The 18,153-nt window shown below is 32.5% G+C and overlaps 1 protein-coding gene and 1 long non-coding RNA gene across 4 annotated transcripts; one reads left to right on the plus strand and one right to left on the minus strand.

Moving 5' to 3' along the window:
- The first annotated feature begins 393 nt into the window (after nucleotides 1–393).
- On the plus strand, nucleotides 394–4,144 carry LOC140060204 (uncharacterized). The gene is made up of 7 exons (XM_072106317.1): nucleotides 394–662; nucleotides 1,014–1,604; nucleotides 2,083–2,254; nucleotides 2,529–2,710; nucleotides 2,896–2,985; nucleotides 3,132–3,308; nucleotides 3,397–4,144. The coding sequence occupies exons 2-7, from the start codon at nucleotides 1,043–1,045 to the stop codon at nucleotides 3,765–3,767; spliced, it is 1,554 nt and encodes a 517-aa protein (XP_071962418.1). The 5' UTR covers nucleotides 394–662; nucleotides 1,014–1,042; the 3' UTR covers nucleotides 3,768–4,144.
- An 854-nt stretch (nucleotides 4,145–4,998) lies between these two features.
- LOC140060245 (uncharacterized) lies at nucleotides 4,999–16,656 on the minus strand. 3 transcript variants are annotated; one of them, XR_011847304.1, is made up of 3 exons: nucleotides 16,406–16,500; nucleotides 15,966–16,160; nucleotides 4,999–15,612 (listed from the first exon to the last, which is right to left on the minus strand). It is a non-coding gene; the product is annotated as an uncharacterized lncRNA (long non-coding RNA). The 3 variants fall into 3 exon arrangements; XR_011847305.1 differs by lacking the exon at nucleotides 15,966–16,160 and having other exon boundaries at nucleotides 16,406–16,656; XR_011847303.1 differs by having other exon boundaries at nucleotides 15,966–16,656.
- Between the last annotated feature and the right edge of the window lie 1,497 nt (nucleotides 16,657–18,153).

Consider the following 18,153-nt stretch of genomic DNA (forward strand, 5'->3'; position numbering starts at 1 on the left):
CATGGCAAGTGACCATGTATTTGTTTTGCTATAGGCCTACTACTGTGTGCGCTCTGTATGCATAAGAAGTAGAGTTTTAATTCTTATGTAGAGTATAATATTTCATATGCAAAACAAATTTCTTCTTTTTTTTTCAAACTGAAGTGTTTACTATTGTACAAATAACGATATTTTATATGCTATACTTCTACACAACAATTTTTGGCAGTCGAAGTTTTAAACACGGACAGTTTGGTCTATGGTTCAAACTATTTTTATACCTCCATGGTTCAATCAATATAAATTCCGGGTTATACTTGTTGTTGGTACTTACGTAGTACAATTTCAGCACACTTTTCTTCTTTTACGCATGCTCATACATAGTCGCTCCTATATCTCTATTTGTATTTTTCAATATCCAAACGTTTTTTTTGTGTCTTTCTGTCAACCTGGTTGGAAATCATAATGGGATTACTGTCAAACTATAGTTTCTTGTTTCTTTTAGAAAATTAGCCGGTGTAATTGTCTAAATAATCTAAATTGCAGAACATCGTACTAGTACTTTTTGTAGGCCTAGTAGAACTTAGACCTATCCTAGCCAGGCTTCTAGCTAGGCCTTTGTGTACGCTCTGTCTTCTAATTTGTTTGTGTCTTTTGTGGGAAAGCGATGCTCTTTGTTGGGCGTAAGTATATTCCCAGATTAGTTTTTAGGCCTAGACATTTTTACACGTTGTTAAAAGTATATAGTTATCTATAAAATAAGGTTTGTGCCTTTTACTGTTAGTGAATTTAATAGTTTACTGTATGTTACGTCAAGTATGTAAAATAATTATAATTTAAAATTGATTCAATATTTTATTAAAATAAATAATTCTGTCAGCTGTCAATGAAAATCCCCTCACAAATTTTATAGTGATTTGTTTAATTGATATTTTTTCTTCTTTTAATGATTTTAGTATGTATAATATAATTACTAATAATTTCTCTTAATAATATCATTTATTCATCGATATGTTCGTTGCATTGTTTGATAGGCAGATGATGTCTTAAATTGACCATCAATATGACCAGTGACGCAACATCCAAAACTACCTACACGGCAAGTCTGTCTGTCGATTTCTTAGATTCTTCTCTTCATCACGAAACTGTTTCTACGTCAACGGCCCCAAAGGTTATCAACTTGAACGATGATAACATTCAAATTGATTTTTCTGATGGTAACGCCACAACAAACATACACGAAGGCTTACTGAACATTAGACATGATCAGATAGACAGAACAATCACAACAGACATCTGCGAAACATCTATTCATGAATCGCGTATTATGGACGAATCAAACAATGACCAAACAACCGATGATATGGTTGTTTCGCAACCGAGCTACTTGTTATTCAGCATTCCGAACCCGTCGCAAACGCCCCTCCTTGACATGCCTCCTGTGTATGTTTTAAGTAATCACCTTGCGAAAGACAATTTAGATGCAAACGCTTTAGAAGAGCATCAGAAGAAGACTGCTGATCACATGGTACACCTACAAGAACTGGCGCATGCGAATCTCATCACCGCTACACAGGAGAGTATAGCGAGAACATTTGGCATGGAATTGTTAGATGATAAGAAAGGTTTGTATAGGATCGAAAACCATCTTTTGGAACACCAAATAAGGAGAATTTTCCTATAAATTGAACAAGGGTAATATATGTTTTAAGGAGTGGCTTGGTGGTTATGATGCTTGGTTACCAATCCAAGGGTCCTGGGTTCAAGTCCTGTCATATGTTAGAAATTGTTCTAATGACAATTTACAACTCCACTTTCAAATACTTGTAATAAGACTTTGTTTATGTAGAGCATCTTCCGATATGTTTGTCTTGTGAACAGGATTGCCACCTCTAATGAATTATCCTTGGCAATCTGCCTAAATATATAAGAACCAAATAAACAAAACAAAAAGAACACTATAGCTATATCCTTTATAATAATACCATTTTATTTCCATTTTCCTATAATGTCTGTAGAAATTTAAAATCTATAAAAATAAAATTGGAGTAATATAAAAATTGTAGAACAAAGGAATAATAGTTTAAATAATTTCTATTTTAGTCCGAAAAATCTACCTCTGTAAAGAGTGCGGTAAAGGGTTTAAGTCTTCAACAAATCGTAAATATCATATGGAGTTACACAAAGGAAATAAGGTGCTAAAATGCTCTTATCCCAACTGTGAACGTCGCTTCTCTTGGCCTACGCATCTTCAGTATCATCTAAAAACGCATACGTATGTCATTTTATTTTACATTTTTTAGAAATATTACGAAGTATAACCCCCAGTCCTCCCCTTCCTTTCCCCTACAGACACAAGGCATTTTTATTAATGCAATTCAAACATAATCCCACCCCTAAAGTTGGTTACATTTTGTACTTAGACCCCTGGGACTATTACTTGGGTGATTTATCATTTAAAATGAATGTTTTAACATGTTCTATATTGTACAGAAAAAGTTTTGTTTTTTGCTTTAATTAACATAAATTAATATTTTACTCTGTTCCAGTAACAATAGGCAGTATTTATGTGATGTACCAAATTGCGGGAAAGCATTCTTCACAGAGCAGCGACTGGTAGTGCACAAACGTACGCATACCGGTGTGCGGCCATACTCGTGTACGGAAAAAGGCTGTAACAAAAGTTTTACAACCGCCGGAAACTTGCGTAATCATATTAGGACTCATACAGGTAAACTTATAAGAGGTGTGTCCTCTGGATAGAGGTTTAGTCTTGGTGTTAAAACATATATTTTTCAGGAAGTTGTCCCCTTTAGGTGTGTCCTGAAAGGAAAGTGGTACTGTATCTTTAAATAACACATATTGACTGGCAAACAATTCATAAAGATTTTGTTTTCGTCTATATTATTCAAATAGGTGAAAAACCATTTGTATGCAATATGACCGGATGTTCAGTTCAGTTCACTGAGAGGTCAAGTCTCAGAAAGCACATGTTGACCCACACTGGTAAGTAGAAATTGAAAAGATTGAATAGATCAGACATTTTGATTCATAGTATACAAATAGTGAATGTTTACGAGTGTAATGGTACAAATAATGGCATGAGATGAATGATAAAAGGTTATATTTTTGTTATTTTTATATTTTTTCAGGTGAAAAACCATACAAATGCGAAGTTTGTGATAAATTGTTTACACAGATTGGAAGCAGGAACACTCACATGAAACGCAAGCATGCCAACTCGGCGACAGACATTGGCTCATCATTGGTCAGCAAGACCCTCATGGGCGATAGTCTAGTAGAATTACAGGGTCATATTTCTTATACAAGTAAGTCTATGTACTGTACAATTACTGTGTATATGCCCACACCAACATTTTGAGCGATTTCTATTCAATTTCTTGGTTGTTTTTATAGGTTTGAGCCATGCTGAAACAGTGTCCTCGTCTTCGAATGGAGCCGTTGTGGTTTTATCTGAACCTCATACTAGTGTGACCATCAGCAACTCTGGTCATCTTGATCATCAGTCTGTTTCACGAGAAGACATGGTGTATGGGAACGATCTTTTACAGTCGGAACTGGACCAAAATATATCGCACAATATTCACGTTACTGGAGATATGGTTGGCACACACAAGCTGTCTAGTGACGTACATGGTATGCTGCCCTCGCAGAAAGGCATTGTAGGGTTAGATACGATGATTCACGGGAATGGGTCGGATGATGGTAGCAACGAAGACAGTAGGGAAAGCCTACGGAATGCAACGCAAGCCATGTATTGTCCATGACAACTCTCTGTGAACTTGTTAGTGTAGTATATTAGGCATAGTAGAAATAATATATTTAAAGAGCTAGCACGTACAGTCACATGATCATCTGCCATCATGTGAAAATATACAGTATAACCACGTTAAAGAATGCATTTACTTTCAGAATTGAAAACGCTTTTACAAAACAAAATCGTGACCACTTTTCGGGTGCGATGCATGCAAAGGCGTGAGGACAATCATGGTATTACTATTAAATAGTGTATTTTCAATTTGTGCTAGTGCTTTTTATAGGTGCAATATACAGCTGCTGAGGATGAATAAAGATAGAAAATGATTATACTTTGTGTTATGTGTCCATTTTTGTTTCTACACTATCAAACTTTATGCGATAACAAATATGATGTGCCCAAATATAGTAGTAATATGACATCATCATGCCCATATGAGCACATCACATAAAGCAGCATATAGTTTGGTAGAGCTTAAGTGTCATTTATTTGTGCAATCAGAAGTATATTCATAAACGTTCATGAGGTGGGAAAAAGTTCATTAAACAACTAACTCTACTTTCTCCTATGAAATGAATAAACTTGTATAGCAATTGACAGCCACATTAAGCTTCAAGAGAACAAAACATTGGGGTTCAATTTTATTTGCTGGAGCCGGACTGAAGCAGGTGTGAAAGAGATTTAAATCATGCAGTGTTTTAAATTCGACATGTAATGATTCGGGAGGAAGCATGGCTTCTAATACAATAAAACATTGTGTCCGTTGTAATTGGTTAATTTGGGTAGTCCGGTTCCCCATACTGGACTTGTGTATTCAATCGCTAAAGGGTCTTTCACACCTGTTCCGGTCCAACATCAATGTTTCGTTTTCACGACGCTCTACGCAGCTATGCTCCAATCAATGGTCGATTGGATTTAGTTGAACAGGAATACAGTATTAACTTTCCAATGAAAATTCAGGAATACAATTTTATAACACTATTCTAGAGTACTTTTATTAATTAAATTTCAGAAGATGACTAGGCATTGAAATGCGAGAAAACCAATGAATGACATGCAAATTCTGGTTGTACCGCCTCAGTGGACATCCCTGCATCAAATGTATCTTCAAACTTGCAAATATTTTCATGCAACTTGCTGGAACTGGAAATTTGTATCTCTTCACCATGTCGTCGTCAATGTTTGGTCTGTTCTATTCGTCGTCAAGTCAGTCGACTTTTAATAAAACAACAACAACCTAATACTTTTTAGCGCCAAGTTTTGACATTTATTTCTTTTTTAAAAATTCGAAATACATGTTTTTTTTTTCTTGTGTAATATTTTTGTTTTCTATTATATTTGTTTTATATTTTGTTCAATAAATTATTACAATTTAAAGGATGCTAGACAATGCTGCGAGCCGGACACCCAACCCTAACTCCTTTGGCGCCAAATTTTTTTTTGTAAGGAGGGGGAGGTGCGATTTCCCAAATGCTCTGACCAGCTAAGGTGTTTTCTCACCTTCTAGCATCCATTACAACCTAACAGAAATCTAAATAAAAATCTAGACAGGCGCCTATAAGGCCCCACCGGGAAGCGGGGTCCGCTCTTCCTATCAAGTTTTACAGAATGTGTTCCGAACAAATTTAGAAATATGCTTACAAGAATATCTCAAGCTTTTTACTAATTTACATTATATTAAACCATGAAAAAATATATATATTTAGTATTGACAATTCAATGTGACAATGTCCATAACTTTACAAATTATTTTTCTGAAATACATTATGCATAACATTTTTTGGAAAAAGAATGTGTAATTTTCACAATAAAATCTTTAGTTAAATTAGGGATAATTTTTTTAGAAATTTAGTTTTCGATGAATAAAAATCAGTTTTAAATTTACATTTAACAATTACTACTGTTTAATGATATAATTTACTATCGATCAAACCTTGCTTTTAACTGATTTAGAATAAAATGAAATTTTATACCTGGATTATGCTCTTTTTACATTTTGAAAATATAATTTCAGATTTTGAAATGGCTAAAGAATTTGTGAACCTTTTAAATTAGATATAAACTAGTGAATAAAATAAAACCATTTAATACCATTTCTTTACATTACTAACTTGTGTTATTAGTTGTTGAATTGCTAACTACATGAAATTAATTATCAATTATTACGAATAAAATATCTTTTTTTTTCTAGAATGGTTTTTTTTACACTTCCAGCCAGTGTTAAGTCATAACTACTATTTGTCCGTACAATATTAATTAAATGTTTCTGAAATACCGGTAAAAACCGAAATTGTTACTTGCACAATTTTCAACAATACTTTTTTTCACATTACAAACCAGTGTTATTAATCACAATTGATATTCTATAATCTTTTGTTCAAATATTTACAATTTGTAAAAAAAATTAATTTTTGAAATGAAATAATGATTTGACATTTTGTTGTGTACAATTTACAACATTAAAAAGGTCTGAATGTTTCATTTTCATTTAGTGAAGATAAATATTAAACAATTCGCAATACATGTATCAAGACTATTAATAATCAGGAATTTTACATTAAAACTTATGTTGTCAAAGTTATAGAATTTCTACTTTACATAACCTTAAATATTATTATTAACCTTTAGAATTATATACAGTATAATTTATTTGTATTTAAAATTCATATTTTGAAATAAAGATATTGTATAAAATGGAGTACTTTTTACAGAAAGTTTAAAACATATTTTCAGTTATATACTAATATTTCGCAGCTAAAGTTATTCAATGACTATTAGAACTTCTACATTTATTTTTGTAAGTGCACATAAATATATTTACCAAAATATTTTTGTATTTTGAAAACTTGTATTATTTAAAATTCATATTTTGAAATAAATGTTATTGTTGTTATTTTATATAAATTAAAAGAAAATACAAAAAGGATTTTTTTAGATACTGAAATTTTACAACATATTTTCAGTTTGATATTCATATTTCGCAGCTGAAGTAATTAAACAAACTTTAGAATTTTAGTTTTGTAAAGTGCACATAAATATATTTATTTAAAAAAATTTAGGATACTTTCTTTAAATTATTTGTATTTTAAACGCATGTTATTAGTTATAGAATTTTGTGTACAAATAAACCTTAAGTTTATGTTACTGAAATGAAAATAGGTGTATACCTACTAGACTATTGTAAATCAAATTGATGTTCATTAACAGAATAAAAAAACCTTTGTACAATATATTAAAAATAAAAGAGCTAATGAATAAAGTTTTACAACAAATATTACAAGTTTAAATTGATAACATTTAAAAATTATAAAATTATTTTTTGTCGAGATTAAATGTTTACTTTTTTGTAAACATTTAGATGTAATTAACAAAATTGGTATGAATATATTTATATAATTTGTACTAGATTTGTGTACATTTTTAAATTGTAATTGTAAATCAATAAACATTTTGTAACTATATAAAATAATACAATTTATAGCTCAAGTGATTCTACATGATAAATATTATTTAAAAATACATGCGACAGTGATAGTAATTGCTAAACCATAATATACCTTTTTACTTTTGTATATATTCAATTTTTAGATTTTACAAATTCTTACTTTTTGTGTGTCTAATATTCACAACATATTCAATTTTTAGATTTAACAAATTCTTACTTTTTGTGTGTCTAATATTCACAACATATTCAATTTTTAGGTTTCAACATACTGTATTTATTTTTTAGATTTTACAACGATGAAACACCTTAATTTCATCACACGATACTATTTCTAAGGCTAAACATTTTACTATAGATTTGTATTTATAATTCAATTTTAACAGATCATTTTTTATATTATATTTTATTGTTATAATATTTATTTTTTATAGTTTCAACTTTATTATGAACAACTTGTATTAATCTTTTTTCGAACATTTTCATTTATTACCTGTACAGCATGTTTAATTTTTATTTTTGGTCAATTACTAATTATGTTATGTTATTTTGCGTTTGTCCGTTTATTACCTGTTACAGTGTGTTTAATTTCTATTTCAGATTAATTAAAAATTGTTATTACTTTATTTGATTTATTGGTTAAGTTTCAAAAAAATAATTGTAATTTTTAAGCAAGTAAGTTAACCATTTTTTCTATATATATATGTATATGTATATTTACAAAACCGTAAACCTTTGTGCATCTGTACTTGTTTTTAAATTAATGTAAATTAATGCATTTAAAACTTGTTTTATATACCCGTATTTTGTTTATAACGTAATCTACCGACCGACAACCATACAAAATACGTACACAACAATTAATCAGTACAATTTCTACAAAATTTAAATATTTTACAATCGTTTAAAAAGATGTGGCTATAGAAACTATTCATTTTCTTTTAACATGTATAGTTACGGCGTAAACCTTCATGCATATCTGTATTTGTTTTTAAATTACCGTAAATTAATGCATTTTAAACATGTTTTATATACCAGTAATCTACCGACCGACAACGAGGCAAACCTACACAATATGTATACAACAATTATCGGTGCAATTTCTACAAAATTTTGTATAAATATTTTACAATTACTGTATTTACAAAGAAGTGGCTATTCACAATATTAACAATGATTTTGGTCCCTTGCATGTTGATGTGACTTGAATGTCTGCTCCCCCAACCATATTTGGTATTTTCCTATATTAAGAATTATGGGCGGTTTCTTGTTTGATTATGATGGCATAGTCTGGTCCCTGTGATATGTTGGTCTGGTTTTAATGATCAACTCCTTGAAGAATACCATTGTCCTAATATTGACACCTAATACGATCATTTCATCTGGAAAATGGGTTCTCCTAAAATACTGCAATTCCCAAGATGCATGTCCCTCTTAAACTACTGCAACACATGAAGAAACTGGTCCCTCCTAAACTACCGCAACACCTGAAGAAGCTGGTCCCTCTTAAACTACCGCAACACCTGAAGAAGCTTGTCCCTCCTTAACTACCGCAACACCGGAAGAAGCTGGTCCCTTAAATGCCGGATAGTGGTCCCTGAGTCCTAAAATACTGCAACGCCCAAGAAGTTGGTCCCTTATGGTAAAGTAGTCCCTGGTCTTTTCACAACACACTGGGTGGTCCCTGTTATCTTTGTCTACACGTTCTTTGCCCTCCTCCCATTGGAATCATTGGTCTCGTCTCAAGTACAGTTCCCCATTCCAACCACTCAACACTACAAGGCCATGTTTGGGATGTCACTACTTTCCAAAACCATTCTAGTACCATTAACCATTACACCAATCCAATTTTTTTTTTGCCAAGAAACCTGAAACTGAACTATGTTACGAGAAAAACAAAACACACAAGGTATATTTGTAAACAAAAAAATACTGCTTTTTCACTAGTATCACTCACGGTACTCGATAACCATTTACTTTGCGCGTACATGAAACTTTACAGCATAGGGAAGCACACAAGTAGTCAAGAGAAAAACGACAATTCACCATACTCCTATCTTGATACCGATTCTATACCTAGTTACCCCAGCTAAGTCACTGTTTTGTTACAAGTCTGAAAATGAAGGGGAAACAAACAAAAAACACACACAAGAAAGCATGTTGCATATGACAATGTATGGCAATCAAATTACTGTATATACTTATCTTTTATACTAACCAATAAAAATGTTCAGAATATAACTTTTATAACACCATTTCTTAAATTTCAACTTCTTCAAATTATTCTTTACACGCCTGTGTTTATGTCCCTATCAATTTTGCCCAGATCTGCCAGATTTCTAACTTCTTTTTCCCAATCAAGTTATGTCCCTAGAAATTTTGCCCACATCTGTTAAGATTTCTCACTTCTTTTTTCAATCAAGTTATGTCCCTAGAAATTTTGCCAACATCTACCAGATTTCTCGCTTCTTTCTTTAATCAAGTAATGTCCCTAGCAATTTTTCCCCAATCTGCAAGATTTCTTGCTTCTTTTTTTCAACCAAGTTCATAATGTGTACAAGTCCCAATCATTTCACAGATCCTTAACATACACTGCTAAAAAGGCTGCAAATCCCACTCCCCATTTCTAAGCAAGGTAGCACGGGTAGTAGCTTCCAAAATACTTTCCCTCCGCCAATTCAGGCTTTTACTTCTTACATTGAGGTTTACCACAAGTTCAAACTTCTTCATGCATTTTACCAATGCTCACTTTAGTCCAAATAAATAAAACAAATATGCACACAAATCCAAACCAAATGCTTGCTCTACTGCTGCTAAAAATGAACACATCTTGCCACTACTAAATGATACATGAAGTGCAGTCAGCGATACAATGCTTTTGATTTCTGAAAAGTGAGCAGAAAAGTATAGTTTGCCCCAAACCCCCCTATACGATTGATTTCATGCTGATCTTGTGACAATAATAAATAATTATTAATCCATGCGAACACAAGGATACAATTGTTTAGCGGTTATTACAAACGATTATCATACCTGTTATTATTAAGAAGAAACCATTTGAAATATATACAGTGGTGCTATCCTTATCGGATTCTACAGCAATGCTGTGAGAAGACATCGCAAAGCTAATTGTATTATAGTAGATTGTTCAAACATATAGTGTTATTATCTGGAAGTACAGAATAAGAAACAAAATCCCTCCGCATACACCCAATGATATGTATATCAAATACAGTGCTAACAAAATGAAAAACGAGTTATTATCTAAAGCAGTAACCAAAAGGTTGGGTTAATTTAGGATGAAAACAAAAAATAAACACACGCAAATGATACAATGTTTTTTGCAAAACTAGCAACGCTTTTCAGAAAGTAATCGGCCAATGTAATTAAACAAAATGTTCAGTGTTGTAACACCTAAAGCCATAAATCGTTAAAAAGGTAGATGATTAAGAACTAAAAGTACAAGCAACTCACAGTTGATACTCATGTTAGTTTGCGATAGTAGTAGTAGTAGTAGTGATGGAAGAAAGCTTCAAATGTGCTTGGTTCTTTTGACTATAGAGTTATACAATGTGTAGATAGATATATCTGGCAGTAGGTGGTGGAAATGTCATTTTCTAACAGCACAGACAGGCAGGTTTTGTCACCTGAAGAGCAAAAATGAACTAAAACAAGCCCACCCCTCATGCAACAAGTTTATGGTAAAACAAACACTAAATTAAATTGAAAATCAAGAAACCATGAAATTAAAACACATTGTGCAAATTATAGGTTCTATCCAAGATTATGATATACAATACAAAAGTTCTTTTGGTAAATACAAACTACTGTTTTTATATACACGCACGAAAAAAAAAACACGAAGTATTTGTTTGAAGGGGAAAACTCACAGTTATGGAAATCAAACGCTTGAAAATCACTGAAAATGTCTTGCTCAAAACCATAAACCCTTGGCAACCTACATAACACAAATACAAAAAGATTCCACCCACATTCCCTACAGCCAACCCCATTAAAATTCTTACAAATTACTGACAAAACCAATATATATGTTCAAACTAGTAAGTAAAATACAGTATACCTTTTTTCATCCGCGTTTATTTCTGACAAACACCAACAATAAATTGGTCATCGCTTTTATTTAACAAAGCTGTAGTAAGCTCCAAAGAGAGGAGAAATTCACCAAAAATAATAGGTCTTGATAATCTCTGAAGAATATCTTTCTCGCACCATTAAATCTTGTTAACCTACATAACACAAATATAAAAAAATTCCACCCACGTACCCTACAGCCAACCCCATTAGAGTTCTTACAAATTACTAACGAAACCAATATGGTAGCATTAACATAGTAAATTAAACAATTTATCATTACATATACCTTTTTGCGTCTGCGTTTATTTACGAATTCATACACCGATAGAAATGCCGGTTTGATTACGATTTTGTCCTGTAGGATATAAAAAAATACAAACTCCCTCTCCCAAAATATTTACAACACTTTCAATGGTTAGGATGAAAACATACAAGTTTGCTTACATACAAAATGTGAAATATCTGTGCCACATCAACTTGGTTCTTTTTCAATTCGTTGTATGCAACTGTCCACAAACCTATATGGAGAAACTAACAGAAACCAACCCGTTTTTTACACTCCCAACCCCGTTATTGCACAACATTTTATGCTAAATACAGTACATTACAAAATGTTACCTTTATGCAAGTTGAAACAATTCATGCATATACCTTTCATTATGGATTGTTCTTCTTGAACTACGACTATAACGCGTAAAACTGACAAACTACCGCAACACTTGCATTTTGAAACCTGTGTAAACACAAGATAAAAAGGAAAGGGAAAGAAAAAAAAAAAACACGGCGATATCTCCTAGAACCAAACGACGACTTCAGAACAGAGTCTTCTCAATTTCCAATGATTTCCCAATGATAGCCAACTTATACAACACCACACCTCATGTTTCGTTTAATACTCCAGGGACGTAATCGCTCAACGACTTAGATCTGTAAAATTTTGAGAAAAAAACCCACATCCCCAACAGCCTACCCATGGTTATGTTTAAATACAAAATATTTACTGGCGAATACGTAATTTAAAACGACCTATTCCTACTTGCAACACTACTTGCGAATCTTCTATCATAATTCCTACTTTTCCATACCGTAGTACTCGCTCACTTTCTTGCAATTTAGTATTAAGCGGTGTCGAAGCTTTTTGTACGTTGAGAAAATAATTTGTTATGAAAATGCTACCGAGATAAAAGATAATCATTTTATTACGCTCCCCACCCCATCACAAACAACGAAAAACAACTAGACAAATCACATCTATCGACTTCCTTTGAACCTTACTTGAAAAACCTGAACTTGAGGAGACTTGGATGTTCAGAACTTTCTTAATCATTACCAAGATAGCGGTTTTACAGACGACATAAAGTTCAACCTGTATAGCGACAAAAATATAAAAAAAATATTCCCCAAACCCATTTCCCTTGTGTTGATGTACAGTATTAATGAATAACTGTTACTGTTGATAATTTCAAATTTGCATGGATATTGAAAACCTGTAGATAATATGGGAAAGAAAAAACAAACAAACAAACAAAACAAACAAGTCTTCTTGGGTCCCACTACAATCAACACCTCATCCTAATACACCATTCCAACATCAGAAAAGTTAATCTTGCAATAGGTACTACTACACTGCTGCAATGGGTACATCTCTATGAAAACAAAGACATATAATTGTCTCCCGCCCTCCCCGATGCTTCGACAACAATTAAACTTGAAAAACCATCTAATTTGCAAACTTGAGGCTTACTTGATACTTCTAATCTATGAACTTGTTAAAAGATCTTGCTTAATGGAATCACTCGCACACAAACTCATCAAGTTTTCCAAAGCCGGTGTGGACGACATGTTTAAGTGTATTCAACTTGAAATTCAAATCTAAATAACACTGGAAAAAGAGAAAAAAGGAACCAACCCACTTCCCAACAGCCAACCCTCATTTTATGAAACTTTAAATTAAACAAATCCATTTTACTTAATACAGTACATATCTTATGCTACTGGGTGGGCACACTTGCCTTTTTTCCCCTTCACACTTTACTATTTCTGTAAGCAACACAAGACTTTCTTCCTACGAAGATGAAATATCCAAACCTAGACAAGAAACAAACACAACCAACCCATTTTCCCAACAGCCAACCCTCTCGAGTAAAGTTCAACCCAAATTTTATGCCTTTTTAAAAAATAACCTACTGGTTTTAGGAACAGTTTCAAACTTGAATGGCAGGAGTTGGAACCTGTAGAAAATACAAAGAGAAAAAAAACCAAACTGCGACCGTTAACCATTTGCATCCCGAGAAGCTTGGTAAACCATTTTATGGCAGATTGATAGAGTAGCAGATTCAAATGCTCTTGTAACTTGAACAAATTCTTCACTAGAAGCTATTTAAAAAAGAACAGACAAAAATCATTGTTCCCCACCCTCCCTCAAAGATTCACTACGAAAACAAAAACATGCACAAACTCCAATCCAAGGCTTACTTGAAATCTATGTACTGTACACTCGCGCATTTAGTTTGTAGACTTGATTGATATCTTCACACTGTTTCCAACACACCCAAGGTCTCTTTTACAAACTTCAATGAGAGGGTTTTTTTTTAACCTAATATCAAAATGGAGATAAAAAAGAAAACTAGCTCCCCACATCCCAATTTTCACCATTCGGTTTGAAACTGTAGATACATACATTATCTTTTGGCTTACGCAACAACGTTTACTCGACTCGCCCGGCTTTTATCTTGAAAACTTTTCATTCACGTAAAGTTTACTTGGTCAGAATAAGGTACAAGCTGTTTAACAATACAAGGAAACACGATGACCGCTACTATCAACGACCTGAATAGTAGAAATCGGAAGATAGAAAAAAAAGAACCAACCCACTACCCCAACAACCAACCCTTTCTTTGTTAACATTTACTCTACTGTACAAAATTTAACACAAAAAACATGCCTCTTGCATGCACCAAAATACATAAAACAAATTAACTTCCAATTAATAAAACATATGACTATAGTTCTCTGGTTCTTATCAATTATTTTAATTTCTTCTTTGCGACATAAATTATGTTATCTGAATTAAGACTCTTACCACGTGGGATGTCATGCCGGTAATTAGCCACGGTGAAAACCAATTTAGTTACGATTTAATAGTCAGGAATTTGAAGTAGAAAAAAAAATAAACAACCAAGATACTTATGTTTGAGAAGAATCCAGATTGGTCAACTTGTTTGAAATATCGGTACGCATGGATTGGTAAGCTTTTCCAGAAAGACCGGTAACTTGTTTAAAGATTGGTACACTTGTTTTGAAAAGGTTGGTACACGAAAAGGTTGGTACACTTGTTTTGAAAAGGTTGGTACACGAAAAGGTTGGTACACTTGTTTTGAAAAGGTTGGTACACTTGTTTTGAAAAGGTTGGTACACTTGTTTTGAAAAGGTTGGTACACTTGTTTTGAAAAGGTTGGTACACTTGTTTTGAAAGATTGGTGAACTTGTCCGAAAACATGGGCTGCTAGGCTCGGTAACCTGCTGAATTTGTAAGGCCGTTCACACTTAGTACCTGCTGAATCACCCCTGACAACCATGACTTGCAGGAATCTCGACTAAAAAGGCTAATGTTGCAGCTAGCTAGCTTGGCAATATTTTCCACTGGTGGGATATCCTAAATAGATAAAAAAACAGATTTTTCCCCACCCTCCCCAATATACTTTATGACAAACAATATCGATATTACAATTAGCTCTACTTCTCTTACCCAATATCCAAAACTTAACCAGATGTTTTTAAATGTTCCAATTGAGTATCAGTACTTTCCATTTAGGGGTATAATAGACGAGTCATACAATTTAGACACTCCCTCTCTCTATGGTATAGGTTCTAACTAAACCGGTTTCCGACGAATTTTTTAAAGCGCCTTCTTTCCGGGTTAAAAAGCTGTGACAAATCATCTACAAGGGGAAAACAAAGATGTTATTCGCCCACCCCACCCATTTACAAAATTACACGCAATAATAACGGAAACTTATTTTTAAATCTATGTAAAATTCATTTTCGAGACTTATCTTTAAACTATTGAATCTTCTTCCATGTTCATGACACTTGTCAACTACCTACAACTAAGGTAAAAGAAATTGGTTATAACCCCCCGAACCCGTAATAAAAAATGTTACATTACTCTATACATTATGATTTAAACTTCGATTGACTAGTAGGTTTTCTGTAAAGGCTACTGTACTGTCCTTAGGGTAAATAGTTGAATCCTCCAATTATAAATTATTAAAATATCTGCTTCTCGCGTTCTTGGCCCACTGGTTATTGGAAATTCCTAAATAAAAAATGAAAGATTATAATAGTAACACTGTACGATTTTTATCCAACTAGAACAATTTCAATTATTTTTGTCACATCCACGGTTCTTATCAATTGTAGGATTACATTAAATAAAAAAATATGTTCAATGTTACAGATGAAAATAAACTAGGGCCTGGGCCTAAAAAAACAGTTATTATACTGTATGTAGGCCTCCTAGATTAGCCTTAGGCGACAAAAAACCAAGCATATAAACAGGTTAGGCTACTACCATGCCTTTTAAATATTCAAAATACACTGATAAAAAAACACAATTTAGGCTAAATCGAAATACAATTTGAAAAACAACAGACTTCGTTGTTAATTTACCTGTCAATACATTGGGAATGTTCTTCGTCGATTTGCAATCAAAAGAAAACGTTACTTCAATAAAATCAATTCATTATTCGGCAACAAAAAATAGGATGGAACAAATCATGCCCATGGACATTGCAGACACAATTTCATCTTCAAAAAATAACCACTATTTTCTCTTTCAGTTCCAACAATTTCTCCATGAAGTTGCTAAAATGCGACAGCACATAATCCTACATATCTCAAGAGCCAACAAAATAAAGCAAAACTGGTCTACAGATGGTAAAGATACCACTCGACGCCATTTTGAACTTCAGAATCTTCATCCCACAAAAACGATTAAATTTACTGCCTAAAACTAATTATTTAACTAATTACTTGCTATAAGATTAATATTTACATATTACTTTATAAGAATTAATGAAAAATATGATCTAATATCACAACGAGCTCACAGTTTTTAGACGACTACGAAAAGAATCAGACAACAATGAATGCGTTTCCAGACCACAACTAAACACAAGCATATTCAACGAATCCTAACAACGTTAACATGACGCTTTCTAATCGCCCACTCCTTTATATAGTAGCGTCTACCCTATCACTACCGTATCCATCCGACTAATCAAATAGTTCACCACACGGTAAAATTTTACCAAACTTACAAACATTTTCAGTTAGTTTTATGACTCTAAACAAATATGACTTATTTTGTTATTAAATTGTTATAATAAATATTAGGTAATAAAATAATAATGCAAATAAATTGGCTACGCCTTGGCGGAATGTTATGTGATTATGCAAATTTTATCCGCCGGACGTTGGTGGAAACGTGTTGGATCAAGGAACGTTTGTATTAAACATGACGTCATCATATATTATTGTCAACATCAAGGATCGATTTAGTTATTGCAAATAATTACGTCACAATGTCGCAACGTCATGTAACCACCAAAACACACGTCATTACATAGGTGATATTTTTAAACAACAATTACAGTAATACAGTTTTTGCATGAAAATTCTAGAAAATGTGAATGCTATTGATTGAGACTTGTAGGAATTGCTATATAAATACCATGATAATACTTCTTTTTTTTTTACAAAAATAACCCTATCTATAATTATATTATATCCAGTTTAAATCGTTTATTCTGTTCAGGAGATAAAGTAATGTGTTTTTCTTTTAGACTTATACTGCCTTTTAATTAAATTGTTAAATTACTATTGTTAATGGGTATATATAATTTAATAGTAAAAAAAGTATACATGTTTTATACTAGTAGTAGCAATATATATTTTTTTAAATAGTCAAAGACCCTAAATATCGCTAAAATTACATTACATTATTTGATCTTAAAATAACCAGGGAATAGTGTGTCATACCGTTTTCAACATAATCAATGTTAATTTCATGTTTAAAAGCATGTTGGGTATTTCCAAATTTGGTTTACCATTAATTACTGTAGGCCAATCAGCAAAGGAAATAGCAAAAATGACATAAATTTGTCTGTATATCAAATTTGGCAGTAAAGTCATTAATGTCCTGGCTTCAAATACAAACGGAAGAAGAATAATGTTTTAATGAAAAATGATTGACATTGAAGGAAATTATGACAAACTGTCTATTTCCCTTTCCGTCTAAGACGTGTGTTTTATTTTTGTGAAAGTTGTGAAAAAATATTCTATACTAGATATTATACACCAATAAAAATAATTATGTAAATTGCAAAACCAGATAAAACCAGTTCGAAGTTTTTTATTTTAGCAAGATGATCTATATCACATTTTAATAACTACAGTATATAATACAGAGTTTTCTGCATTTGGCTGGCACTATGATAGGAAGCTATGCAGCCTAAATGACGACACTAATATGGAGGTGCTAATGGGGGTACCCTCACTCACCTTCATTTGTTTACAGGTGGCATAACATAATGGGTTATTGTGTAAAAATAATACATTGTTGTATGTCCAAACAAAGTGATTCATACAATTTAGCAACGCCCTTTGAGTGGGAGGGCATGTGAAGATGGTCTATTACATTTTGTCAACATTTGTTTAAATCTATTAATAATCATTGGTATAACCAGGGATCTCCCTGGTATAACAAATAATTTCATTTTACTAAATTCATGGCTAAATGATAAGCCTGAACACATATGATGAACATAATTCTGAAGAGAAACTATTTAATGGTTAA

This window comes from Antedon mediterranea, chromosome 10, assembly GCF_964355755.1.
Source record: "Antedon mediterranea chromosome 10, ecAntMedi1.1, whole genome shotgun sequence".
In the NCBI taxonomy this organism is placed as follows: domain Eukaryota; kingdom Metazoa; phylum Echinodermata; class Crinoidea; order Comatulida; family Antedonidae; genus Antedon; species Antedon mediterranea.